General features: G+C 54.0%; 3 protein-coding genes across 13 annotated transcripts in view; 1 reads left to right on the forward strand and 2 right to left on the reverse strand.

Annotated features, from left to right (window-relative positions):
* Positions 1-2,451: 2,451 nt before the first annotated feature.
* MED29 (mediator complex subunit 29) lies at positions 2,452-7,529 on the reverse strand. 2 transcript variants are annotated; one of them, XM_022585690.3, is made up of 4 exons: positions 7,169-7,529; positions 6,556-6,614; positions 6,195-6,279; positions 2,452-4,404 (listed from the first exon to the last, which is right to left on the reverse strand). In XM_022585690.3, exons 1-4 carry the CDS (start codon positions 7,382-7,384, stop codon positions 4,162-4,164), a joined length of 603 nt encoding a protein of 200 aa, XP_022441398.1. In that variant the 5' UTR covers positions 7,385-7,529; the 3' UTR covers positions 2,452-4,161. The 2 variants fall into 2 exon arrangements, with proteins under 2 accessions (XP_022441398.1, XP_022441399.1); XM_022585691.3 differs by lacking the exon at positions 2,452-4,404 and adding an exon at positions 4,411-4,594 and having other exon boundaries at positions 7,169-7,478.
* Positions 7,284-12,661, forward strand: PAF1 (PAF1 component of Paf1/RNA polymerase II complex). 2 transcript variants are annotated; one of them, XM_022585687.3, is made up of 14 exons: positions 7,284-7,982; positions 8,511-8,561; positions 8,660-8,752; positions 9,065-9,186; positions 9,280-9,346; positions 9,434-9,535; positions 9,618-9,723; positions 9,820-9,888; positions 9,973-10,076; positions 10,167-10,283; positions 10,381-10,509; positions 11,737-11,842; positions 11,955-12,045; positions 12,124-12,661. In XM_022585687.3, exons 1-14 carry the CDS (start codon positions 7,936-7,938, stop codon positions 12,519-12,521), a joined length of 1,602 nt encoding a protein of 533 aa, XP_022441395.1. In that variant the 5' UTR covers positions 7,284-7,935; the 3' UTR covers positions 12,522-12,661. The 2 variants fall into 2 exon arrangements, with proteins under 2 accessions (XP_022441395.1, XP_022441396.1); XM_022585688.3 differs by having other exon boundaries at positions 8,532-8,561.
* A 140-nt stretch (positions 12,662-12,801) lies between these two features.
* SAMD4B (sterile alpha motif domain containing 4B) overlaps positions 12,802-27,681 on the reverse strand; it is a 37,387-nt gene continuing 22,507 nt past the window's right edge. For 8 of the 9 annotated variants that reach the window (XM_089902850.1, XM_089902849.1, XM_089902847.1 and 5 more), the window contains 11 exons: positions 26,870-27,340; positions 22,095-22,334; positions 21,340-21,449; positions 21,104-21,190; positions 20,028-20,370; positions 18,838-18,923; positions 18,219-18,337; positions 17,438-17,636; positions 17,125-17,248; positions 15,251-15,334; positions 12,802-12,934 (listed from right to left, as the gene is read on the reverse strand). In XM_089902850.1, coding sequence (XP_089758976.1) covers positions 12,849-12,934; positions 15,251-15,334; positions 17,125-17,248; positions 17,438-17,636; positions 18,219-18,337; positions 18,838-18,923; positions 20,028-20,370; positions 21,104-21,190; positions 21,340-21,449; positions 22,095-22,334; positions 26,870-27,340 — 1,949 coding nt within the window. In that variant the 3' untranslated portion in view covers positions 12,802-12,848. Of the gene's footprint in view, positions 12,935-13,856; positions 15,041-15,250; positions 15,335-17,124; positions 17,249-17,437; positions 17,637-18,218; positions 18,338-18,837; positions 18,924-20,027; positions 20,371-21,103; positions 21,191-21,339; positions 21,450-22,094; positions 22,335-26,869; positions 27,341-27,681 lie in introns of those variants that run through there. The other variant, XM_089902844.1, reaches the window with a different exon arrangement.

The following is a 27,681-nucleotide window of genomic DNA, read 5'->3' on the forward strand; positions in this document are numbered from 1 at the left end:
AGGCTAAAAATACGGCGAGCGCTTCCGGCCTAGGGGGAGGGGAACGTTGAGCAGTTTCCAGAAAAACAAGCGGGGACGGGAAACGCGGGGGTGTGAGAGCCGGCCACAGTGCGCGGGCGAGCTGGGGACAGTGTACGCGCCGGCACGTGTGCCTTGTGCGCCCCAGGCGTGATTGACTGGGCGGGAGTGGGTGCGGCCGACGCGGGCTGGCAGCGTGCTTGGCTGCGCGGGCCCTGCGGCGTGTGGACCGCGTGTAAGCTGTAGGTGCGAGGTGGGGCTGCCCTGGCGCGCCTGGATGTGCAATTGGGCAATTAGGTGTGGGACACAAGTGCGCCCACTTTCCTGTGTCAACGCTGTGTCCTTACAACCCACCTGGAACGAATGGCTGTGAGAATAAATGCGGGAAACTGCCTATGCCTGCGTGTTTCTGACCAGACTGTATTTACTCTCACCATCTATGGGGGAGGGAGTGTGTACTCAGCTGTAACTGTCTTTGAGGTGGCATCCGTGAGAACGTGTGACTTACATACCTCCCTGCACATCTGTGTGTAGCTCTGAAACACCTTGGGATCTGTAGTGACTGAGTGATTGTAACTCTTTGAGGGGGGCTGGCGAGAGTCACTGTCTGTGTCCTCAGGTGTGATGAGGCTCTGTGAGCACACAGCTTGGGAGCTGAGGGTGTGTGGGAGCATGTGCGTGGCTGTAGGCAGCTGTGGCTGTGTGCAGGGCGCCTGCAGCTGACTGTGTGTGTGATCATCAGGTGTGTGAATAGTGTTCCTGTGTCTGTGTCCTTGGGGTGTAGCTGAAAGCACCAGGAGGCCAGTGTCTGGAAGCAGTTCCTCTGTGGCTCAGTCACAGGGCAGTGAAACTGAACTTTGGTTCCTGACGTCTACAAGCGCACATGATGGGGAGGGCAGCTGGCCTACTCCTGCGGTTCACACAGGCCTCCGTGGGCAGAGCAGAGGAAAACATGCACGCACACTCGAACCTGAGAAGCATTATCTAAATCCAGCCTCCGCTGCTTTTGATAGTGTTGAGCTGAGGGCAGGGCTGAGTCAGCCTGTGATGGGCAAAGTCTGAGATGGGGTAGGAGATAGCGGGTTAAGGGGTGGTTAGAGGGTTGTTTGTATATTCACATAGTTGGATTGTTCCTTGAGTCTGTTTGTGGGACTGCCCCCAGGATGGAGACGCCAGGGACACCATGATTGTAGGATGGTGGGTTATGCCATTCTCTGCTAGGGAAGAGGGGTGTCATGTGCACCTGTGTTTAGCCATGGTCTGTTTTGCCCTGTGTGGCTGTGCATCTCATATGCATGCTTCCCTGGAGTGGGCGGTTGTGCACGAGGCTGTACAGTCTCCCTCTGGGTTTAATAATCCACTAAGAACCTTCACTAAGGTCCTCTCCTATCCCTGCCTCTTCACCGTGGCCCCGGCTTCCACATTATTCCACCAACACACCATCACATTTCTGCCTCAGGCAGGGCCTCTGCACTTACTGTTTCCTCTCCCTGGAATGTCCACAACTTATTCCCTTTCCTTCAAGTTCACTCCAGTACCACCTTCTCAGTGAGGCCTTCATGACCTGGGTCAAGGACTTTAACAGGTTTAAAAATAACCTTGTCATCTATTTAACAAATAATAAATACATGTAACATCTATTTACAGATCACATTAATACATGTGAACCACTACCCAACCTAAACTCTCATGTTTTCCAATAAAGTAACATAATTCTCCATATGCAAATCTTTTTTTTTTTTTTTTTTTGCAGTACATGGGCCTCTCACTGTTGTGGCCTCTCCCGTCGCGGAGCACAGGCTCCGGACGCGCAGGCCCAGGGGCCATGGCTCACAGGCCCAGCCGCTCCGTGGCATGTAGGATCTTCCTGGACCGGGGCACGAACCTGTGTCCCCTGCATCGGCAGGCGGACTCTCAACCACTGCGCCACCAGGGAAGCCCCCATATGCAAATCTTGTGTTACTTATTCCCAAATACTTTTCTTTTCCTCCTATTATCTCTCTCCACTTCTGATCTCACTTCTCTGCTTTATTTTCCTTCTTCGAATTTCTCATTACCTGACATACTGTGTTTTACTTTATCACACTTAACTGTCACTAGAATGTCAGCTCCAGCAAGGCAGGGATCTTTGGTTCACACTATATAGGGCTTGGCCCCAAACACATGCTCGGCAAATGTGTGTTGAATGAACTCCACTTCCGGGTGCACAATTTCCACAGTGTGGCTGTGTGAACTGTGCATCCATCATCTCACTGCCCACCAGGTGTCTCTGCAGTCTCCCTGGGTATGGTTTTAAGCACTGCTGGGCCCCATGTCAGGGCTGCTGGGATGTCATGCCCCCATCTGTGTGTGATGTTGTGTTGATGCTGCCTCACAGGGCCAGCTGTACTTCATTCTGAGTGTGTGGGCCTGTGCACTGACACATCTCTACCAGTATGTGGTGTGTGCCCACAGGCTGGAAGGCACTGGGCTCTTCTGGGGAAAGCGTGCTGTACTCAGATAATTGCATCATGTTAGGTGGAAATATAACTTTGTTTTTGTATTTATTTGGACCTTACGTATGGTTAAGGAGATGTGTATGGGTGCCATATTGACAAGGACAAGGTTATGATGGTCAGTTTTATGTGTCAACTTGGCTAGGCTACAGTCCCCAGTTATTTAATCAAACTAGTCTAGATGATGCAGTGGACATATTTTTTAGATGTGATTAAAGTCTATAATCAGTTGACTTTAAGTAGGTTATCCTAGAAGATCTGGGGAGTCACATGGGGGGGTGGGGGCTGATTCAGTCAGATAAATGGGCAGAGCTGTGGCTTCCTTTCAGAAGAAATTCTACCTATGGGCCGCAGCTTCAGCTAGTGTCCAAGAGTTCTGCTGCCCTGCCTGGAGCTTGCCCCTATGTGCCTGGCACTTCAAGGAAGGTCAGGGAGAAAGGGAAGGAACTTCTGGGATGTGTGTACACACAGACACACACAGACACACACACACACACACACACACACACAGAGTTGCAGGCTCTGGGTGAATCGCAGGTCTCCATGGTCCCGAGTTTTCCTCACAGATGTGGAGTCCAGGACAGGAGGCCTCTGGGCGGTGCCATGGGAACCAGGGTACAGAAGGTTTTGGGTGGGTCAGTCCCCCAACCAGGCTGAGTCACTTGAGCCTTTCACACCCACCAGCTGGGCCTGGGCTGGTAGCTCCGCCCTGTACTTGCCCAGGCCTGAAAGCCATGGGGAAGCCTGGTGGGGCACTCCCTCCCTGAAGCCCCCTCCCCAAGGTCTGCTTCCCGGAGCTGGGGCCCAGGCGCCTGTCTTCTTCCCCAGGACTGATGATTCACCCCTGCTGGGGCCTTTTCACTTCTCCTTTGGGGCTAAAAATACAGGGACCCAGGCATCCAACTGGGCCAGGCTTCACCGCAGATTGCACAACGCCCCTCGTTTGAGTGCTGCTGACGCAGACCCCGGGTACGGGGGGTGGTGGGCTGGGTTGCTCCCCGATCGGGCGTGCTGAGGTCAGGGCCTAGACCCCTCCACTTCCTCTTTCCTGGGTCAAACAGACTGGGGGTTGAGCTGACATGGGAGGTGCTGGGGATCCCTGGATGTGACTGTAGTCCCTGGAAATGAAGCTCCTTCTAGCCCCAGGTAAGCCAGGGGTTCTGGCTTCCATTCTGGCCCCCTGCACAGAGTCCCAGTTAGGAGCTGGGGGCAGAAGACAGCAAAGGGGCACTGGGAGAGAGATGGTCAGAGACAGGGAGATGGGGACAAAGAGATCGAATGACACAAGACGCTCAGAGGAACAGCTAGAAAAGGGAGCAGGCACAGAGACCACCCCCAAACTGGGACAGAATCAAGGAAGGATTGAGGGAGAGGGACCCAGTCAGGGTTCCAGAGCCAGGCCAGGTTGGGGGAGAGCCCCTGGAAGAGGTCACCAACAGGCACAATCCAAAGTCCACCCTCAGCCAGGGAAGAGAGAAGGCAGCCCGCAGAGGCCAGGCCCCGCCCTGGGCGCTCCCTGCTGGCCTCTGCTGCCCCCTGCTGGCGCCAGCCGCAGTGCGCAGGCAGGAAGAAAAGTCAGAGAGACAGCTGCTTTGGGCCACTCTTCATTCCCTCCACCACTGCCAGCCCCGCTCCCAGCCCTGCCAGCTCACAGAGCGCCCCCCGGGCCCGTAGGCGGCGCAGGCGTCTTGCCTGTGACCTTGTTGGCGCAGTCCAGCAGGGCAGTGTGAATGTCCTTGGCACAGGCAATCTGGGCTTTGATGACCGCCAGGTATTGCGGATAGGGCAGGCTGTCAGGCTGGACGGCGTCGGGCTTGGTGGCTGTGGGCACCAGTGTCGGAGAGTGCTTGGCACTGTCGCAACTCTGTGACAGGCACTCATGGGCCAGGCGCTGTGGGCGGGCGGGCAGGCAAGGTGTGGCATCAGCCTTCACTCCGGGTACTGCCAACCCCACCCCAAGGGCCAGCCTGGGGTAGCCTTTTTAGCCTCTGGAATCCTGGGGTCTTGGGGTCAGAGCCTGGCCCTGCCACTCGCTGGGTGACCTCAGGCATGCGGCTGCTGCTCTCTGCGTCTGTCTCCTCCTTTGGAAAATGGGTTTAATAATTACTTCTACTATCTAATAAGGTGAGAATGGTGAGAGCAGCGTGCAGGAGACAGAGGCACAGGTCCTGGCAAGTTAACTTAAGTGCTAGTTGATGAATGTCAACTACTATTGTTGTGACTGTCCTGACCCTAGGCTTGGCATTGGCACTAGCTTCTCTGGCGGCACCTGCTCCTCCTGGTTTTCCTCCTGCTTCTCTGGCTGGTCCTTCTAGATGCTTTTTAATCTATCTAAGCCTTAAGTGTGGTAATTCCCGTGTCCCTTCTCCTCCTCTCATTCTCATGCCCTCTAGGGGTTGTCTCACTCACACACACTACTGTTCCGACCCTGTACTGACGACACCACTTCTGTGCACCCAGCCTCCCCTAAAATTCCAGAGTTCCCATACTCTGCCCCCCAAGCCATTCTCCTTCCTGGGTCCCTGTCTCAGGGACAGCCCTACCATTCCAACTAGAGCCCCGGGCCTCATCTTGGAGGCTCCTCCCCCAGCCCGTCAGTCCCATGGCCCTGTGCACAAAGCCTTCTGAGTATCTCTGCCACCTGCCCTTTCCCACTTCCTCAGGACCCTGCTCTGGTGGAACCTGGCCCTCCTGGATCCTGCCATGGGCTCCCAGCCTCCACTCTCAGCCCCTTGCACCCATCCCTCATGTGGCAGCCAGAGAGGCATATTCCTAAAAAAGCAGATGGGTCCATGTCCTTCCCTGCTTGAAACCCTCCGTGGCTCCCCAGCACCCTCCAGGCTATATTCAAAATGCAACAAGCACCAACGCCTACCACACCTCAGCCAGACTGAATTTCATGATGTTCCTAAAGGGAACTTAAAGCAGAAGCTGTTCCATCTGGCTGGAATACCTTTCTGCCACTACGAGGCTCCTCAGACTGACTTTTCCTTCAAAGTCCAGTTCAAAATAATGATGACAATGAGGATACTACAGGAAACGTTTGCCATGTGTCCAGTACCAGGTTAAGTGCTTCTTTTCCTTCCCAAAAATCCATTTTCCAAAGGAGAAACCCAAGGCTCAGAGGTAGAGATTGATGGTCCGTCTGACTCCAAAGGCTGTGCTCTGAGACACTTGCCCTCCTCTCAACTCCTGCCCTTCTTCCATTTTTGTTCCAGCCTCCGCTCAGATATGCTTTCCACCAGTAGTCTACCCTGAGCCACTTCCTCCCTAAACCTGCCCTAGGCAGGGTCAGGTGCCTTCTCTGGACTTCCACAGCCCCCTGAGCTTCCCTCATTTTAATCCTGCCCCCTCTGCCTGTGCCTCCACGACTCCAGCCCTGAGCCTTCTGTCTATGCTTTCCCCTTCAGAGCCCTCCATGGCCTGAGCTTTTCCCATCAGAGCCCTGACTACTCTGAGCTGTCAGTGTTTGAGGATATATTTGTCACCCCACTGAACTGGAAGCTCTGTGAGGGCAAGGATTGGGCAATATTGTGCCCCCAGCATCAGTTGCAGCATCAGCACAGGTCTGGGCCGCAGGAGGTGCTCAGTGAGCGTGTGTCGATTGACTGAATGAAGGTTCCTGAAGCACCAGGAACTGAGGCAGGGTTGTGGTCACCCGGTGGCTAGGAGACCCCTTACCAGGCAGAGCTCTAGCTGGTCACAGAGTGCGTAGAACTCCTCCAGACACTTGTCAAAGCGCTGAATGGGTCCATCGCTGCTCTTCCTACAGTCCGGGAGGAGAAGGTGCGGAATGTATTTCCAATCTCTGGGACTAAGTGACTACCCAACCAAGTATCCATCAGAAAACCAGGTATAGGCCTAGGAGACCCGAGGCAGGGCCTAGGGGACAGTTAATAGAAGAAGGGGCAAAAGGGCAAGGTCAGGCGCTAGGGAGCCAGGCTTGAAAATAACAGAAAAGTGGGGTGGGTGTGGTGCAAGGGGGATGAGTTTCTAAGACTAGGATGGAGTTAGGACAGCCTGGAGAAGGAGGAGTACTCACTGTCCATTGTCAATGTTAGTGTTCTGAACCAAGTTCTGGGCTGCAACCTTCATCAAGGTCTAGTTTAAAGAAAAAAAAAAAAAGAGGTGCAGCACATGGAGAAAGAGAAGAGGTGACACTTTTGGTAGATCTACACTCTTCCTTAAGATACACCCAATCTCAGGCCTCCTCTTCACTTGGCACTTACCCTCCTGTCACTCCAGAGTAACCCCAGCTTCCATTCCTCTATAGCAATAACCACCTGTCTTTTCCCAGAGGCCCGCTCTCACCTGGGGTTCTCGCCAATACCCTCCCGGACATACCTCAGAGTCCTCCCTCACCCACCAGTCACGGTCAGTCTCTGTACAGGCCAGTCCTTTCCTCAGGCTTTAACGACCAGAGCTAAGTTTCTCCTTTAAATTCCCTCCCCCTCGAATTCCAGTCAGTCTCAAGCTCAAGATTCGCCCTGATCCCACCTCACACTGTCAATCCACAGAGCTTCGCTTTGGCCTCACGAAGAAGATCAAGTCTCATTCCTCTCCCCTGCCTAACGCTCCTTTTGCTCTCTCCCTGACTAAACAGTCCCTCCGCCCGCCCCCGTGGTGTCAGAGAGCCAAATCTCCCGACCAATTACCTGCAGACTTTCCTTCAGCTGCGGGATGAGCATCTTATAGCGCTGCACAGGATCGAAGTCCTGTTGCTGTTGCTGCAAAAGCCCGCTCTGGGCAGGTCCCACAAGCTGTGTTGGTGGTTGTGGCTGCTGCTGGGGACCCGAGCCACCGGCCGAACCCGGACCTGACACACTAGCGGCAGAGGAAGCCGCGGAAGCCTGCTGCTGGGATGCAGCCATCTTTCTCCCTTCGCGGGTGGGAAGTGCGTCAGAAGCGCGTCTTCCCGGTTTCTTTTTAGCGTCTTGGTCTCTAGGCCCCGTTTGCTGGTTAGCTCCGCCTCCCAGAGAACTTAACCAATGGGGGGAAAGAACCCACCCTCCAACTCGATTCTCAAATCCGATGTCTAGACTGAGATACCGATTCACCAATCACATTGCCTCGCTCCGCCCTTTGCCCAGACGCTCGCCAATCCGGGTGTGGTTCCAATCAGACTCTATTTCCCAGAAGGCGTCGCCGCCTGAGGCGACCTGCGGTCCTCAGAGCACTGGCGGCAGTTGGTGTTCTGGAGCTGTGAGTCAGTCCCTGGCGTTGTTTGCGGGTTTACCTGAGTACTACGTAGTACTCCAGTGTTGCTGGAACTCTTCTCACCAGCCCACCTCACTCCGACCCTATCCCTGAGGAGAGCGGTGTCCACCCGAGCCCTGCCTCGGACTGGGCGTGCGCCGAAGTCGGCACGCCTTTTACCGTGGCTTTTTGAGGCTCTTGTCAGGACTTATCTCGCGTCGTCGCCATGGCGCCCACTATCCAGACCCAGGCCCAGCGCGAGGATGGCCACAGGTAGGCAATACGGCGCCTGACTGTACTGTTTTTCTTTACGTTTGGGTAGGCATCGGCGAGGTGGGAGGGTCGAGCCCAGTTGTCAGTCTACAACCTCACCAGCCCCCCCATGTCAGCCCGTGACGTCACGGAGCGCTCACCGGCTCACGGGGGCGGGTCTCAGAAGGCGTGTTGCCCCCCTCTTTCCCTGCCGTGGAGTTCTGGAATTAAGCTCTTGGGGACTTTACCCAGAAGGGATTGAGTTTTTATTCTTCCAGTCAAACGTTTGGAGACCCCTTTTCCCAAAAACAATTGAGCATGTGACTTTTATTAAAGTACTTGAACACATCTCCTTCAAAAGGGATTGAGCACTTGGCTTCATTCATTAAAGCCTTTAGGGACACTGAAAGGAATACGTGACACTCTCAGAGCACTTGGGACACCCCTTCCAAGAGGAATTAGCGTTTGTCACTCTCTCCTTCCCTTTTAAAAGCTTGGAAAAACCCCCTTTGCTCGCCTGTCAATCCCTTTCTTTACATCTTTTGTCAGTGTCTCTCTTTTACCCACCAGGCCCAATTCTCACCGGACTCTGCCTGAGAGGTGAGCTCCACTGTGTTTTCTTAGGACGGGTGGGCCAATGGGGGTTGCGAACAGAGGTGGGGCATCAGGGGCTGGGTTTTGAGCCACTGTGTTCCCAGGTCTGGAGTGGTCTGCCGAGTCAAGTACTGCAATAGCCTCCCTGACATCCCCTTCGACCCCAAGTTCATCACCTATCCCTTCGACCAGAACAGGTGAGACTGCGCATGGGGGTTAGGGAAACGCCTCACTTAGAATATGAGTTCCTTGAGGGCAAGGACTGCTTCTCTTGTTGACTGTTCACGCATACAACAGTAGCTAGCACATAATAGTAGGTGCCCCGTAAATATTTAAGTAAAGAAGCAAGCAGTGTCCAAGTCTCTTCGAGAGCTGCTCGCCTGCTGACTCCAACATGGGGGACATTTCGTTCCGAGTTCCTCCCTGGAGGAGCTTAGCCTCTGGGAAGCAGGGATGTGAGGGATAAGCCTGGAACTAGGCAACCATAATGGGCATGTTTCCCCACCCAGGTTTGTCCAGTACAAAGCGACTTCCTTGGAGAAACAGCACAAACATGATCTCCTGACTGAGCCAGACCTGGGAGTTACCATTGACCTCATCAACCCTGATACCTACCGCATCGACCCCAATGGTGTGTTGGGAGACAGGGAGGGCCTGCCCTAGGCTAGCGAGGGCTGGCTGTGGTCCTCCGTCGTAGTCCTTCTCTCACCTTGCTCTCTTCTAGTACTCCTAGATCCAGCTGATGAGAAGCTTTTGGAAGAGGAGATTCAGGCCCCTACCAGCTCCAAGAGGTGAGGGGGTGCTGAGTGGGGACTCAGGACTGGCTCTGATGGGAGGAAGGTAGTGGGGTCCTGAGGTGCCCGATTCTCCCGCCCCAGATCCCAGCAGCATGCAAAGGTGGTGCCATGGATGCGGAAGACAGAGTACATCTCCACCGAGTTCAATCGTTACGGCATTTCCAATGAGAAGCCTGAGGTTAAGTAAGTTGTGGTGGGTAGGGAGGGAAGGTGGAGCATTCAGGTATATCCAGTGGCCTCTAAAGGCCTTTTTCTTCCTCCCTAGGATTGGGGTTTCTGTGAAGCAGCAGTTCACTGAGGAAGAAATATACAAAGACAGGGATAGCCAGATCACAGCTATTGAGAAGACTTTTGAGGATGCCCAGAAATCCGTAATTGAGGCACTGGGATGGAGGGGGGGGAGGCAGACAAAGGTGTGGTTCCAGAGCACTTTGTACTCCTTCTCACCCTGTTTTTGCCTCTGCCAGATCTCCCAGCATTACAGCAAGCCCCGAGTGACACCAGTGGAGGTCATGCCTGTCTTTCCAGATTTTAAGGTCAGATCCAGGGCAGGGGGCAGAGAGGGATAGCCTGCCATCTCTGCCTGTCCCAGTCTAACTCCAGTGCGCTCCATCTCCCAGATGTGGATCAACCCTTGCGCTCAGGTCATCTTTGATTCAGACCCCGCCCCCAAGGACACAAGTGGTGCAGCTGCATTGGAGATGATGTCTCAGGCCATGATCAGGTAAGTGGCCCTGCCGTCCACCTCGGCCTGCTTCTCGTTGTCTCTTTCTCCTCACTCACTCTTAACTGCTCCTCCTCTTCCCCCAACCAGGGGCATGATGGATGAGGAAGGGAACCAATTTGTGGCTTACTTCCTGCCTGTGGAAGAAACACTGAAGAAACGAAAACGGGACCAGGAAGAGGAGATGGATTATGCACCAGATGACGTGTGCGTGGGTTGGGGTTAGGTTTTGGGTATTGAGAAGTGTCTCCTTTTCTCCCTCACAGGGAAGAAATGGGGCTGACCCTATCCCCTTTATCCTCAGGTACGACTACAAGATTGCTCGGGAGTACAACTGGAATGTGAAGAACAAGGCTAGCAAGGGCTACGAGGAGAACTACTTCTTCATCTTCCGAGAGGGTGATGGGGTTTACTACAATGAGTTGGAGACCAGGTACTCAGCACAGTCCTACCTCACTCAGATTAGCCTGGGCTTGTACTTCAGTACCCTGGGGTATGCAAGAGCCACCTTGGAGGTCATTTATACCTAAAGATTTGCCATGTGCATTTGTAAGAGCAGAAGCCTGTTCATGCATGTGGGCTGGACCTGGTTCTAACACAAGAACCCAGAAAAAATCTTTACTTAACACTGGAGATTTTTAGAGCTTTCACGTAGAGTAGGACTACCAAGTTTACCGATACTACTAAGAGGCTTCGTGTAAGAGTAAACATAGCTAAAGTATGGAGTAATACATAAAATTAGCATGAATGTTTTAAATGAAGCGCTAGATACCCAAGTTCAAAAAACATGACCCCCCAGACTTCCCTGATGGTTAAAAGTTTACTGCTGTGTTGGGACCCTTGGTGTAAGGTTGGGAAAGTGTGACCTGGAGTTTCTATTTAAAGGAGAGATCCAAATTCTGATCCCATTAAGGCAAAAAAATCTAAAAGGGGGCTTCCCTGGTGGCACAGTGGTTGAGAGTCCGCCTGCCGATGCAGGGGACATGGGTTCGTGCCCCAGTCCGGGAAGATCCCACATGCTGCGGAGCGGCTGGGCCCGTGAGCCATGGCCGCTGAGCCTGCGCATCCGGAGCCCGTGCTCTGCAATGGGAGAGGCCCCAACAGTGAGAGGCCCGCATACCGCACACACACACACACACACACACAAAATCTAAAAGGCACAGTGGGCTGCTGGGGGCTGGGTGACCTGGAGCTCTTGGCAACCTCCAAGGGGCACTGCGACCCAGCACAGCAACCCATTTGCCGCTATGCTTGGGGTGGGGGTGGGGGTGGGGGGTGGCGGCGAGGCAACAAAGGCCCGGCGGGGGGGGGGTCACAGAATCTTATTTTCCAAAAGCCAGAAATCCAGATTATGTTCTTTTAAAGTGTTGGTATCTAGTTCACATTAAAGTCTCGTTCTTTATACGTTTATGTGTATGTGTACAGGGCATACATATACACACATATAAAGTGTAGGGCAACCAAACTGCTATCCTGATGGCTGTCATGCCGCCCGTCCCTTACACCCAAGTTTAGTCTCCTTTATTCAGTCTGTATTTATTCTGGTCTGCTCTAGGCTAAGCATAGATGAGTAAGGATGAATAAGAACCATATTAGACCAGATTCCCCACGGGGGTCCTTAACTGAATCACACACCCCTCCCCCAACTCCACCACCGCAGGGTCCGCCTGAGTAAGCGCCGAGCCAAGGCTGGGGTTCAGTCGGGTACCAATGCCCTGCTTGTGGTCAAACACCGGGACATGAATGAGAAGGAACTAGAAGCCCAGGTAACAAGCACCACTGACCCAGGGCACCCATGGGGAGGGTGGTGGTTCTTGAGGAGTGGGGCAGGAACCAGATAGAACACCCTCCCCTTCCCCTCAACCCTGCTGCTTCCAGGAGGCACGGAAGGCCCAGCTGGAGAACCACGAACCCGAGGAGGAGGAAGAGGAGGAAATGGAGACGGAAGAGAAAGAAGCTGGGGGCTCAGGTAAAGGTGGACGGGCCAAACTCTGGGAGCCCTGGGAGGGTGGGGAACTGGGTCTTACTGCTTCTTGCTCCTTCACAGATGAGGAACGAGAGAAGGGCAGCAGCAGTGAGAAGGAAGGCAGCGAGGATGAACGCTCAGGCAGTGAGAGTGAACGGGAGGAGGGTGACAGGGACGAGGCGAGTGACAAGAGTGGCAGCGGTGAGGATGAAAGCAGTGAGGATGAGGCCCGGGCTGCCAGGGACAAAGAGGAGATCTTCGGCAGTGATGCTGATTCGGAGGACGATGCTGACTCTGACGATGAGGACAGAGGACGGGCCCACGGCAGTGACAATGATTCAGACAGTGGCAGCGATGGGGGTGGCCAGCGGAGCCGGAGCGCCAGCCCCTTCCCCAGTGGCAGCGAGCACTCTGCTCAGGAGGATGGCAGTGAAGCCGCAGCTTCCGATTCCAGTGAAGCTGAAAGTGACAGTGACTGAGTCCCAGGGCCTTCAGGGCCGGTGCAGATGGTTATTCCGTGCAGGAAGGCACTTTTCAGATGGTCTCTTTGTGAGCCTTTTGCTTTGTTTCCCTCTCCTCCAAACCTCTGTTGTTAATAAAGCCAGCTTCTCTTTACTTACCCTCCAGGCACCATGGTCTCATTCTCCTGCCCCCCACCCCCACCCCCGCACCCCTGGTGCTTAAGGCACAGAAGCAAAGGCCACAAAGGCAGGGCCACTAGGTTTTTCATGAAATGTAGCATAACAAAGGTCAGAATCCTTTTTGTTTGTTTGTTTGTTTTTTTTTTCCAAAATAAGCCCAGACCATTAAACAAGTGAAACTCCAACAAATAAGTCTTCTCCAACAGCGAGAAAAACTGTACAGTTACTCAAAGCTGATTCTGCCGGTGGGGCTGGGAATAGAAGGGAGAGTGAAATCATGGTGGAGGGGCAGGGGCCGGGGAGGGTCGGGAGTGGATCAGGGTCCTGCCCGTCAGAGTGGGGCCGCCTGCGTCCTGCACACTCTGCTGACAGGTGGGGGGAGGGGGGCAACTCTTGCCTCCCACGGTGTATGGGGGTGTCCCTCACCGCCTCCCAGGGCCAGGAAGACCCAGCTCACCCTGATGGGTAGTGAACAAGACAGGACTGGCTGGGAAGAGGTGAGGGTCTCTAAGAGGAACACCCTGCTGATTCCAAAACGAGGTGGCCCCTGTCCATCCCACTTCCCCGGGCTCGGAGGGGATTGGAGAAGCCCTGGGAGTTGGAGGGGAATGAGCAAAGGCACAGAAACATGGAGGGGCCGGGGTGGGGGACTTGCATAGGTTGATGAGTGTGCAAGAGGTACATAAATAAACCTGACACCCTACCCAGCCCGGCACTGGGAGAGGAGGTGGGGACCTAGAGCAGGTCCCCAGGGCCACCCCACCCCCTGGCTTCCTCCCTCTCCCTGGGCTCAGAGTTGAGGGAGGTCCAGACCAGGAGAGCAGAGGCAAGAAGGTCTGGGGAATGGGTGAGTGCAGGGAGGGTGGTGGTTTTAAAATTTTTTTTTTTGGTTTTTTTTTTTCCCAACATTTTGTATCTTTAATAACATACACAATGGTTACCAGCCATATTCATAACAAAAGTTATTCATAAAATGTATCTAAAAATAACATTTTTTCCTTTTCGGTGTGAAAAGCTTGAGAATGTCCCAATGGGGGGGGCCGGTTGAGGGGGATAAGGGGTTGGAATAGAGGACCCTGGCTTCCCTACAGCCTGAACCCCCAAATCCCCTCCCTCCACCTGGGCCCCAGCACAACCCCTCAGGAGGAACAGGGATCAGAGGGTCTGTATGACTCTGGGACTGGGACGAATCTCTGGCTTATGATATAGTGTTCCACTTAAGTGAGGTCATGACAGAATGGGGGGTGGGATAAGGGTGAAAGAAAAGGGGATGGGGGTGGGGAAAGAAACCAAAAACCATCCCCTTTCCCTTATTCCTTACCCCCAAGTCTTTCAGCAACCAGACCTGGGAGTGGAGAAGGGTTTGTTTCGGTGGGGGAAGGAGACGTTAAGGCAACAGACTTCCTGACCTCAATGGCTGCCCTGGCTCCCAGCCTTCAACCTCTGCATCTGGGGAGCCAGGGCTGGGGGCAAGTGGGGAAGGGCTAGAGGGGTCTGGAGGAGAGGGCTCTGCCCTCTCCCCTCGTAAAATTCAGGCTCCCCCTGCCACTTTCTTGGCTCAGAGAGAGGCCTGGGGATTCTAAAAATGAGAGGGAATGATCAGAGAGAAAAACTGTTAAGAACTATATAAATATGTATCTTAAATAGGCCTAAGAAATTAATTGCAGAGAACCTCTGATAAACAGGGCAAAAGGAGGTGAGTGAGAGGAGAGTGGCTCCTGTCCTTGGGGAATGATGGGAATGGGGAAGAAGGCGGCAAGGAGGGGAGGGGGGCGGGGGAGGGGAGGGAGAGAGAGAGAGAGAGAGAGAGAGAGCGCGCCAAGACAGACACGCTCCTCACCCGCCTTTATCTTCTCAGCTCCTCTCAAATAACATTCAGGAGAGCAGATTATCTACCTCACTCATCTCTCCCCAAATGTCAGATGGCTCTGAGCAGGCCCCACAATATAGTGGGTCAGTGAGTCTCTGGGGGAGACTGTTTCCTTGGGAGGGGCAGGTGGCCGGCAGTCTGGAGGAGGCAGGGGTGGGACGGGGCCAGGTGGGGGATGAAGGAGGGAAGGAGGGGGCAGGCAGGCTGGCTAGTCCCTGCCCCCTTTATCCTGGCTGCCCCCTACCTCCCTGGGCCTCAGCAGAGATCCCTCGACGGGCCTGGGAGTGAGCAAGGCGTGTGCCAATGTTAAACAAAAGTTAAAAGGGTGAGAGAGTAGAAAAATATTAGAATGTATAGCTGAGCCAGCCCACCCTCTCGCTGTCGCGGAGAAGCCCGTTGGGGGTTGGCCCCCGCCCGCCGCCCGGGGAGCCTATGGGTGCGCTGGGCTGTGGGTCCCGTCAGATGGTGGAGGTTTTGTCTGTCCCATCTGTGGTAAGAAAGGGAGGAAGGGAGGAAGGTCAGGAGCTGGCGGGAGGCCCAAGAAAAGGTGCTCAGGTAGCCTGTCATCCCAGTCGGGCCCTCCCTGGAGTCCGGCCTCCCCTGGGGACCCCTCAGGATGACTCTGAGTTGCTCAGTTCAGAGGTGGAGACGCTGGTGGGTAGGTGGGAGCTGGGTCAGGGAAAGAGGAAATGCTCACCACCCAAGGCGTGTTCTGTCATGCTCAGACACAGAGACTCCAGAGTGGGATTGATCTCCAGGTCAGGCCCAGGGACCGGGCAGTCTGGGTGGGAGACAGGAGAATGAAAGCAGTAAGAACTGGACTGGGGTGAAAGGTAGAGTCATGAAGACAAAGGCTGGCATGAGGCAGAGGCTGAGGGGGACGAGAGGGAAAGGGAAGAAGGGAAAGTAAAGGCAAGAGACAGAGACACAGAGAATGTAAGACACGCACACACTTGGATGGAAGGTATGACTGGGCGGAGTTGAAGGACAGGCCTGGGAGTGCCACTAAGCAGGCAGAGGTGATGATGGCAAGGGCAGAGGCTTGGCAACACAGAGAAAGGCCGACAGGAAGTAATGTAAAGCTGGGGGAGCTGCTTGGAGGCCACGACTATTTTGGACACACTACACGTTCCCTTGGGCACAGTGAGGGCATCTGCCCTGAGCACTGGGCAGCCCCGTGCTCCCTGACTGATGACTTGCTCTGTACTTGGTGTGGAAGCTTAATTAGAGCCGTTCCCTCCCACTTGGACTTGCTCCTCTGTCAGGATGCTGTTGGGGAAGGCCTAGCAGGCACGGCAAATCTGGACAGCAGCCATGGGGGCTGGTCTTCATACAGTCTCTCAAAGGGCCTCCTGTTCTGGAACCTGGGCAAGAGCCCACCAGGTCCCTGGGCAGACCTGACACCACCCACTGCTTAAAACCCTTCCTGGGCTCCTCACTGCTTCCAGAGGAACTCTAAGCTTTCTACCTAGGTTTAGAAGACCCTGCTCTTTCGTGCTCCAGCCTCACCTCTCACGACCTCCCTTCTGAACCCATGAGCCATGTCAGACCATCTAACTGTCTCTCCTTAATAAAAAAAATTTTTGACCTTGGGCAAATCACCTCTCTGAGACTCAGATTCATGACTAATAAGATGAAAATAATATCAGTGCCTTCACATGTGCAGTTGGGAGGATTTCATTCAACAGTGCAGAAAAGCTGTCTGACACACAGTCTAGCACACGGCATACTGGTGAAAAGAACTGTTCTCATTTTTTACTCCTGTAATTCATCCACCCAGTCATTTACTATCATTTACAGATGCCTACCATGTGCCAAGCCCTGTGCTAGGATGAATGGGACAAATGGGGTCTCCTGCCTCCCACAGATGGCAGTTCGCATAATCTCATAAAGAATCCCTATTGATTTGGCTATTTGTGACATGAGTTTAGGGTCACAGGCAAATCTAAGCTCTCTCTAGAGGCAGCCCTTTCCAAACCAGCCTTATCTGCTTCTGCAGCCTCAGTGCCCAGCAGCAGGCCTGGCATAGGGAGTCACCCCTGACTTACTGAGCAAGGCAGGGCTAGCGCTTCTCTAACCTCCCTTTTGCCCACTTTGCCCTCATTCTAATCTCCCATCTCTAGGCTGATCTGTGAGCAGAGGGGAAGACAGACCTTCCACCCTTTAGTGTAGAACCCATTCCAAGAGCTGAAGTCTACTGGTTCCTGCTTGGTCACCTGGCTCCTGAAAGAATGCCAGTGGACTGATAGGCAGGACTCCCTTCTATAGACACCTGGCTGCTGGGACTGTCTCATCCCCTCCACCCTTCCAAACTGAGTACTTAATGATTCTAGAAGAAGACGGGGACAGAGACCAGTATGAACACTAAGATTATGACACAGGGAGGGAGAGAGATAGAGATGGGGGGTGGGTGGGAATGAGGAGTGAGAGAAGATGACAGGGAGGGGGAGAAAGACAGAAAGACAGAGGGACAGAACACATGCAAGGGATAGTGTGTACAAGACCCAGAAGAGAAAAGAAAGGCCAGCTAAGGGTGCTGTTGAGGCCGAGTCGTAAGGGTGGGCACTGTACCTGGAGGGAACATGAGAATAGCCTGGGGGGACGAGTGGACCGGGAGCGAGTGGGTCCGCTGCACAGAGCTGCGGCTCTGGCTGGGCATGCTGTTGCTGCCTCCAGGGTTGGCGAACCACAGGTTCTGCATGTGGCATGGGAGAGAGAAAGCAGTGGGTGAGCGGGGAAGAGGCCCAGACCCAGAAGTGGTGGAGCTGGCAGAGTCGTCCCCTCCCCTCTACGCTGGGCCCAGACACAGAGATATGGACACATATATCAGGCACCACCACCCCAACCCCAGAAGTGCCAGGTCCTTTGCTTCCAGCTGGCTCACCTGTCGGCCCTGGCCCCCAAGGCTGGGGCTGGTGAGGGCATGTCGAGGGGAGATGCCCCCAATGCCCGAGGGGCTCAGAAGGCCCATTCTGCCAGGCGGAAGGGCCCGGGGAGGCATTGGGAACTGCCGCTGGGTCCGCCGGGCCACCCCCATCCCCACAGAGCCAGCTATGGGGAGTGAGTTGGAGCCGAATGCCCAGCTGTGAGAGAGAAGGCAGGGTGTCAGTTTAGGTGGATGGGGCCCATCTGTTCACCTCTTCCTCACCGCCCCCCGCCCCCGGCAGCCCCCATGGATAGACAGAACACAGATCTGCTCTGAGCAGGGATTCCCTGTGCAAGGCCCTGCTCTGTACATCGTCTCCTCCTGCCCCAAGGGTAATCCCAGGATGGAGACGGGGAGTGTACGAAGGTTTCCTCAAGTCCACTCAAAGTAGTTCTCCTAACTTCAATTCTCAAGCACAATGTTTCTGCTGTTTGTTTGGAGTGAGAAGGGACTTCAGAGTCCTCTGCACACAGGTGAGGAGAACAAGGGACAGGCGAGGGGCCAGCTATGGGGACATGTGCTGGTTTTGCCAGCGCAGCACTCTATTCTAATGGAAAATCAGGGACCACCTGATTTTCTTATGGCAAAGTCCTCACTGGGTGACTTGTATAAAGACACCCAGTTACTGAATGAGTATAACAGGATTCCCAGCCCAGAATGCAATCACCCCTCTAGGCACTATCTGTCAACCAATGAGGGCCTAGGGAGGGAAGTCCCTGTGCCCTGGCTGCCCGCCTACCCTTTCTGCTGCCGGTAGTTCTGCATCTCTAGTGCGGCTTTGCGCGGGAAGGTCCGGAGGAGCTTCAGCACTTGCTGTTTCCAGGACAGCAGCCGTTTCTTCTGCGTTTCCGTGAAAGCCTAGAATTAGGGGGGTGAAAGGGGTGTGTGTGCTTCTTTCACATTTGCCTTCCATCCATTTGCTCAGATATTTATCAACTGCCTGTGCTGGTCAAAGCTGGGACACAGAGGTGACCTGTGCTCACGGAGCTTACAGTTTAGTTGGGGAGAAGATACACACGCATTCATAAGTGATAAATGCTGTGAGGGAGAAGCACAGGAGGCACAAGAAACCTGATGTTATGAGGGGCTGGTCAAGGCATCCCTGAGATACAGACGTATCAACTGAGATCTGAGGGGCCAGCAGACGGGAGGGGGACTTACTCCCCAGAGGATTATGTACTAAGGCTCTAAGAATGAGCACTCAGGGGCATCCACTGAACCCAACACTGGGAAGGATGAGGGCTGGAGAGGTGGGCACGTGCCAGTCAGGCAGGGCCCTATTGGTTATATAAGGAATGTTGGTCCTGAGAGTGATGGGGCAGCCTTTCCCTTCTTGGGACCCCTAGAGAAGGCCTCACCTCATGAGTCAGGCACTTTTCGATGAGCTGGAGGTAACTGGTGATGTTCTCCTCGTCTGGTCGGGACACCAGCAGCTGGGTGCACACTTGGGGACATGGGAGAGGGCAGGAGGTTAGCTACCAGCATGCCCTCTGCCATGTTCCAGCTTCCCTGGCCCAGCTGGGTGGCACAGAAGGTGGGTCAGGAAACTCGTGCTGGATGAGTACTAGCTATGTGCCAAGCACTGTACCTGGCTTATCACGAGGATATATAAAGTGCCCAGCATAGTGCCTGGCATAAAGCAGATGTGAAGTAAATGATACCTTTTCTCCTTTTTAAGTCTTGCAACAGTCTCATCAATGTAGGCAACTTTAGCCTGAGGCTCAGAGAGGTTGAGTCACTTGTCCCAGGCCACTCAGCTAAAAGAACTTGCACCTGGGACTTCCCTGGTGGTGCAGTAGTTAAGAACCCGCCTGCCAATGCAGGGGACACGGGTTCGAGCCCTGGTCCGGGAAAATCCCACAGGCCGCGGAGCAACTAAGCCCGTGAGCCACAACTACCGAGCCTGCGCTCTAGAGCCCACGCGCCACAACTACTGGAGCCCGCGCACCTAGAGCCCGTGCTCTGCAACAAGAGAAGCCACTGTAACGAGAAGCCCGCGCACTGAAATGGAAGAGTAGCTGCCGCTCGCCACAACTAGAGAAAGCCCGTGCACAGCAATGAAGACCCAATGCAGCCAAAAGTAAATAAATAATAAATTTATATATAAAAAAAACAAACTTATTAAAAAAAAAGAAACAACTTAACCCCAAGTGTAAAGTTGCCTACACTGTGCTGCCTTAGGAAAAGGCTTCACCATTAAGAGCTTCACCACACCCATCCCGTGGACTTCAGTCCCCTCTGAAAGAGCCGACGGATTCGCCTTATCTCTTTACTCCTTACTGTATGCAGTTTCCACTGACACAACGTCCCATCTTCTGCTCAGGCTGGAGACACTTTGAGGGTAAGGACTGTCTCCCACCGTCAGCCTGGATGCACCCGAGGGCAGGGGCCCTGTCATCTCAGTCTTAGCCACTCTCTGTAGTGCTCTAATCCCCAGAGTGCTTTGAAAAGTTTTGCTTCCATCATTTAAACTGGATTTGACCTTTGATGCCTGGGTTCACTTGGCACCCTGCCCCAGAATTTCCTACTGGGCCCTGGGTGGTCTCACCTTTGCCCATCACCCGTGTAAACTGACTGGGGATGTCTCCATCAGCGACGGGAGCCGGGGCTGGCTCACTGCCATCAGTGGGAGCTGGAGCTGGTGGAGGGGGGTAGCCCTCTGCAGCTGGAGGGTCCTTGGCCTCACTGCCCTTGTCTGTGCCAGGGTGAGCCAGGGGAGGCTCCGCACCTGGCAGCGGCGGCTCCCCCCGGCCCCCGTCCTTGGCAGTAGAGGTGGTGGCGGTGGCGGCAGCCACAGTGGCCTGAAGGACACTGTAGGCCTTGATGGGGGTGATGATGATCTGCTGCAGCTCCTGCAGAGCGTTTCGCAGATTCCCGCCTTCCAGCACATCCTGAGTGGGGAAGACACAGCCTGGGTCACATGCCAACCCCCAGAGCTACGTAGAATGACTATACATGTGGGGTCAAACAGTCCTTGCAGAGAGCTGGTGGGACCCTGGGTTCCAGCACACAGAGAAGGCAGGTAAGGGCACTGCCAGAGCATACACACACACACATGCACACACACATTTGTACATACACAGTCCCTGTTCCCCCCTCAAGGTAGAGTCCCACGGAGTTTAGAAAGTGGGGCCTCAGGGTCCCACCGAGGATGGAACCAGATTCAGACCCAGAGATCTGGACTAAGACACTGAAGGGGGCAAAAACCAGAAGGTAAGTGGCAGGGAAAGGGAAAAAGGGATGCAAATCAAGGCAGATGTGTAAGGAGAGTGAGCGGATAAGAAACAACCAACTGGAAAGAGAGATCATGCACACAGGGGAGACACTCTGCTCTATCAGAAAGAGCTGTTAGAAATGGAAAAGTGAAATGGAAGAGAGGGGCTGAGTCAACAAACAAGATTCTGGAGACACAGGCCAGGACAGACAGGGAGGAGAGCCTCTTAGCTTAGCCACAGCAAGTGAACCCTGTGAGCCGACCTGCACTTGGTCCTTGGACCCTGGTTCCCTAGGGTTGCGGAGGTTCCGAGGTGGGGGCCACATGGGCAACAAGGCTGACCCAGAGACTTCAGCCACTAGCACCACTGGGTAGCCAGTTGGCCTTGGATGGGGATAGCAGGTCCTCACCTTCTCCAGGGATTTGAGGACACTCTGCCTCTCGCGCAGCTTCTGGATGCTCAGGGCTATCTTGTGGCGGGCACCTTTGGTGACATTCTGCGGTAGGACAGAAGGGGAGAGGAAGCTGGAAATGGGAGGCTGAGGTACCCAACAAGGCCCAAAGAGACAGAGGAGGCTTGGGCTGCAAGGGTAATGTCAAAATGGTACTGCCCCCAACCCCGCCCTGATGGTCCCCTCAGCTTTACCTGAGACTCCAAGTGCTGCTCAGTCAGTGTCATCATCTCCTCATAGCTCATCTGTGAGAAGAGGGCCGCGTACTTGTGCAAGCGGAGGCTCTTAAGCCACGAGGGCACATCTGTGGAAAAGAAGGGAGGGCCTGAGATAAGGAATCTGGCCCTGGTGACAGATGTGGGGAAGGACCAGGCATGAATCATAGGCAGCCTTAAAGGCTGTAGAAAATTGGAAGGAGGTAGGGAGGAGCCAAGGGTCCATAAGCTACCTTCTTCTGTCCAGCCAGACCCTTCCAGGTGGCCTTCCCTGGTCAGAACACCCGATCCTCCTGAGTTGCTGGTTTGGATGTGTACTAGGATGACCTCTGATGTCTTTAAAAGTATTCCTGGAACCTCTATTCCATCAGTTACCTCTGTGTCCTGGCTTTCTTGTCAGGCTGGTGTGCCTGAGGGCAGGGGCTTTTCCCCCATCAGACTGGGACCTGTGGGGGTCCCTCTGCCCAGTCTTAAGTAAGGGCAGGGCCTGTCCACTCTCCTCAGACCTGTCCCCTTCTCGGGGATGGAGGGGGGGGAGAGGAAGAATTGGGTGGGGAGGGACAGGACAGGTACCCCACCTGTCCTCCAAGCCTCTGGACTCCTAGAAGATGTCACCCTCTGGGCCCTGGGAGGGGCTGGGTAATCACCCCGGCAGCTACAAGCTCTCTTCTGTCCTTGTAAGTTCTGCGGAAGCCTCTTGAGGAGGGTCCTAGTGTTACTCTCCCACATTGTACCTTTCATGCCACTGCCGTCCTCCTGAAAAGTGTTCCGGCTGGAGCCCTGCTCCTCCGTCTGCTCGCTGCCAGAGGAGGCCACGCTGCTCTGGGGCGAGAGGGGTGCGTGGTCGGGCGTGGTGAAAGCAGCCCGGGCCCCAAGCTCCTCTGGACTCGGCCACTCACCAGGGGCCTGGGGGCTCGTGGGGATGAGCGACATGGAGCGCTTCAGCGGGCTGGGGTGGATTTGGCAGGGGAGACCTGGCCGGAGGGGGAGAGAGGCAAGAGGTCAGGCTTGGGGATCTGACCACAGGAGACCGTGTCCCCCTGGTCAGTGCCATGGACGGCAGCTCAGCCCTGGAATTCAACAAGAGGAAGGGACTCTGGGGTCTGAGGGGAACCACCTACCAGGTACTGCTGGTTCCCTCACTCCTCCACCCCCCAATCCATCAGCAAGCTCTCAGCCACTTCTCTGAACCGCTCCACTTCCTCTGCTAGCACCCTGGGCCAAGTCACTGGCGTCCCTAGCTGGAATTACTGTCACAACCTCCTCACCGGTTTCTTGCCTTCATCCTTGCCCCCTACAGTCTAATCAACTCACAACAGCCACACTGATCCTTCTTAAAAATGCAAATCTGACCCAGTCAGTCCCCGATTAAATCTTACCTGTAGCTTCCCTTCGCACTGAGAATAAAATTCAAACTCTTCCCCCGACACCTACAAGGCCCTGCAGGATCTGGGCCCTGCTCACCTCTGACTTCTCATCTCTCATGACTCACCCCTTTGGTTCAAGCCCTTCTAGCCTTTGCCGCACACCCGCCCCAATCTGTTCCTGGAACACTCAGGCTTGTTCCAGCCTCAGGACTTCTGTGCTTGCTCGCTCTTCTTGTTCTCCTGATCTTAGCAGTTGGCTCCCCCAGGTCTCATCTCAAACAATCACCTCTTCTGAGGCTTTCCCTGAACCCTCAGTCAGCAGTAGCTGTCCCCCACCAACCCCCTATCATATCACTCTGCCTTATCTTTTTTTTTTTTGCGGTACTCGGGCCTCTCACTGTTGTGGCCTCTCCCGTTGTGGAGCACAAGCTCCGGACGCGCAGGCTCCGCGGCATGTGGGATCCTCCCGGACCGGGGCACGAGCCTGTGTCCCCTGCATCGGCAGGCGGACTCTCAACCACTGCGCCACCAGGGAAGCCCCGCTGCCTTATCTTTCTTACAGCACGTATCACAGCTTGAAATGACCTTATCTAGTTATTTGTTCACTTGCTTATTAACTGTACGCCCCTCCTACAAGACCTGTGACAGCAGGGCCCTGTCCTGTCTTAAACATCATTGTATCCTCAGTAATTACAATGAGGCCTCGACTAGAGGAGGTTCTTCACAACTACTTGCAAAGTAAGTGAATGAAGTACATAAACTGCTTCCTCAACATCTCTGTTATTGGGCTTCACCACCTCCCAAAGATTTTTCCTATACTGAGCCCAAATCAGGGTGAATCCAGGCCCTCATCCACAGGATGTTTCACATCCTCCATCCATCCCATTCCTGAGGTAAGAAAAAGGATCCAACTTGATTTTTAACCATTCTAAGGACAGGGCAGGTTCCCATGAGCTTCCAGACCTTTACAAGTGCTATTCCCTCCCCCTAGCTCACCGCTCGTCCACCCTTATCTGCCAGCCACTTCAGCCTTGACTCCTGGCTCAAGCGTTCCCTCTTCTGTGACTCCTTCCTCTGCGTTCCCTGGGCCCCTGTGCTACCTCAAGTCCAGCACTTACTGCCCCCTTCACTAGCCTGCCTCACACTGGACTCTGGGCTTCTGTAGGATGGCTGCAAGCCTGCTCCATCATTTCTGTACCTCCAGGTCAGGGCAAGATACACAGGAACTTTCAAAGTTTCACTAAGTCCAAAAGGAGGGCACCCACCATCCTAAGGGTGCTAAGGGGGCCTCTGAGCTTGACACAGGAAATCTAGAAGTATCTCAAGTCAAAAAAAGAAAAGGAAACAAAGCCAAAAAGCCTCACCCTGGGTAGGTGAGAACATCAAGGCCTGGGGAACTGAAGTCCTTTGTCCCAGTTCCCACAAAGAGTTGGGAGGCAGAGACAGAAGAACCCCAGCCTTGTTTCTGATGGAAAGGCTGGGATTCCTGCCAGTGCTACACTGACACCCAGCCTCAGAAGGACAACCAGCCTGGTACAGGTCCCCAAAGCACCTTCCCTCATCTGTGACAGTTATCTATGATCCTAGCCAGGAAGTCACCTGAGGGAGAGGGCAGTGCATTGATCCCACCCACTAAGGCTAGCCTCCTCCCCCTATCTGTGACTTCTGGGGTTCTCTGCAAGGGGCTCCTCCAAGCCTCTGGACTCCTAGAAGATGTCACCCTCTGGGCCCTGGGAGGGGCTGGGTAACCTTTAACACAGGCCTTTTTTTTTTGCCTGTCTTGGTGTTCCTGGCTTCCTCCTTCCTCCCTTCTCAACCAAGAAGCGGGAAGGCGAGGCTGAGAGGGCTGGAAATTATCCTGATTGGAACGATTGTGCAGTTCCTGAGGAGCCCTTTCTGGACCCACACTGGGGTGGAGGCTGGCCACAGCATGAGAACCATAAAAACAGGAATGCCGGCCAGACATCCAGGGCCTCACACTCTCCAAGAAGCCCTGGCCTGTCCTTGGCAGCACCCCAAACCCACCCTGCCTGCCCTTACAGGCCAATCCTTGCTCCCCACTCAAAAATAGTTTAATGGCTTCCTGTTTCCTGCAACTGCTTGAAATTGAAATTGAAAAGCTTCATCCTAGCCTTCAAGTCCCCCTCTGAATGTGGCCCTAACATACTGAGATCTGAGAGTCAAGACAGACCTGTGTACAAATTCTGGCTCTGCCATCTATTAACTTCATGATCCTGAGCAAGTCACTTCATCTTCCCCCTCTGTCTCCACTTCCATGTGAAGTCTCTGGCACAGGGTAAACATGAATATTTGCTACTGCTATTACTCATTTAAATCCTCGCACTTCTCCATCCTAGCCAGACATGTCTGCATACTGTCCCCTCCAATCTGACACCCCTATACCTTCAATTCATGCTGTGCCCTGTACCTGGAATGCCCATTTCCTCTTCTGGTTCAAATCCCCTATTTAACATTGTTCCAGCTTGGTCCTCTAAAGCTGCTGTCCCCATCGTGGGGAGGAAGGACTGTATGGGCACCCTGCATGGGTGACCCCTCCCCTTGATAAGCATCTTCGGGAGGGTCACTTTTAGGTGGGGGCAGTGTAGCACAGTAACAAAGAATATAAGCTGAGGAGCCAGACTGCCTCGATTGAAATTCTGGCTACACCACCTTGGGCAAGTGACTCCTCTGTGCCTCAGCCAATGAATTTATAAGTATAAACTTCTCAGAACAGCTCTTGGCAAAGACTAAACGCTGAATATATTTTAGCTAGAATTATGATTATTAATATACCCTCCCAACATGGACCCAGAAACTGTCATGCTCTGAGACTAGAAAACAAGGTCCAAGACACCTTGGGTTGCTAGAGTTCCCAGAAGTACCCTTCTACCCCTCTATCTTCCCTGATTCTTGCCAGCATCTTGGAAGGAGGCAGGTGACCAGGATATCCATATTCAGCTGGGGAAGAAAGAGGCTCAGGGGTAACTGATATGTAACAGGTGCCACACAGCTGGGCAATGAAGACCCAGGGTTCACCCCACCCACTGGCACAGGTAACATTTCACTGCCACCCACTCCTGGCCTGCTTTAACCAGTGCCTGCAAAAAGGGGCCGGCCACCTTGAGGTTAAATTTGGAAACTTCTTGCTTTAAGTCAGGTCCTGTCACCTCATCAATCCTTGGAAACGCCATTCTCCCTTATACTGTTCAACTAATATTTCAAAAACTCACTGGAATACCAGCTCCTCCCGCTGACCCCAGCCTCTGCGGGTGCCTGCTAAGAGGCCACTTAGTTGAAGGATGGCACAGTGGTCAGATGCAAGCTCTGGTATCAGATTGCCTGGGTCTAAACCCTGGCCAGTTCCACCACTTGTTCTGTGACCTTGAATACAAGACTTCGGCTCTTTGAGTCTCAGTGCCTTCATCTGCAGAATGGGGCTAATAATATTGTTGTGATGAGGATTAAACGAGATCATGCCTGAAAAGTGCCTATAAAAGAGTACCTAGCACAGTCAATGCTCAACAATGTTACCTACTATTACTAATGCCTTGCAGCATGAGTTACACCTAATATGAACAGGCTTACAAACATACATTTCTCAGAAATGAGTCTGTAGGCTGCAGCCAGATACAAAAATCCAGAATGTCTGGGCTGGAAGGGACCTCAAATTATGATGGTCTATAACTGAAGTCAGGCAGTTATCACACATGCCCAAAGTGGGATGGTAGGGGCAGAGGCCGACTGGGACACATGTGCAGGGTCAGAAGGCGGTGACCAATATTCAACTCCATCTTACGGTTGCCACCAGGAATACAGGCCTTGAGTTGCCAGATCTTTTGACTTTTCAAGAGAAGCTGAAAATCCAGATTTTTAGGAGAAAATTCCCAATTCCTTACAACACCAAATTTATTTAAAAACATAACAAAACAAAAACCAAAGTTTTGTTGAGTTTGAGCTCAATAAAACATGTCTGCAGGTCAGAAATGGCTCTGGGAATGCCAGTTCACAACCTCTGCACTGTCTCATAAAGCTGAGGCCCAGAGAGGTTATGTGACTTGCCCAGGGACACAGAGCGAGTGAAGAGAGAGCCCGGTCCGACCCTTTTCAAGTAGGCATGGCCTCCCGGACTCCCACCTCCTCACCTGCGTTTGCGTTGCTCCCAATACTGTTGATGGCTGGCGGCACTGAGCTGGGTGGGTGGAAGGGCACGTGTCCATTTTCCCGGGGTGGCTTGTCCTGCCAGCCTGGTCCTGCCTCCCCAGGGCCCAGCTCTGCAGGGCCACCCCACTCATCCGAGCCCTGGCGTGAGTGGTAGGTGGGCTCAGGCCGGGTGCGGAAGCCGCTAGCTAGCCGCTCTTCCAAGTGACTCAGCCAGAGGGCCAGCGCATTGCGGTCCTCCAGAGTGGTGGCCGGGTGGATGAGGGCATAGGAGAGCAGCTGGCGGCTCTCCTCGATGAAGGCATTGCTCTCAATCGAGTAGGCCAGCACTTTCTGCAGCAGCCTCATGTACTCCGACTTGGCCTCTGTGTTGCCTGGCTGAAGCAGGGGTAGGTGGGACAGCAGGAGGGACACCACCTTCTCTTTGGACTCCTGCTGCCACTGGCTGACGATGGCTGCAGAGGGGACAAGAGGGAATGTCAGGGGAGCCAGGGTGGGGGACTCCCATAAAACCAGGAGAGGTGCCTATAGCCTGCTCCCTCAGCTCCAATCTCATTTCCCTTCTCCTTTCATGACTCCGACATTGTCCCTCATACAGGTGATATCTAACACACTCAGCCTGCTTCCAGAGTAATTTTTTTTCTGGTTCCATCACTCCCACTCTCAGAAACCTGCTATGACTCCTAATAAGCCAAACTTGCTACTCTGGAATCTGAGCCCCTCCTGCTGCCCCCAGGCCTGCTCTTCTTGCTGTATCCCCACTCTTTATCTTCATGGCCTGTACCTGCTTTCCCCT

Source organism: Delphinapterus leucas, chromosome 20 (assembly GCF_059928025.1).
Source record: "Delphinapterus leucas isolate spDelLeu-1000000601 "Yukka" chromosome 20, BTC_Dleu_Yukka2, whole genome shotgun sequence".
Classification (NCBI taxonomy): domain Eukaryota; kingdom Metazoa; phylum Chordata; class Mammalia; order Artiodactyla; family Monodontidae; genus Delphinapterus; species Delphinapterus leucas.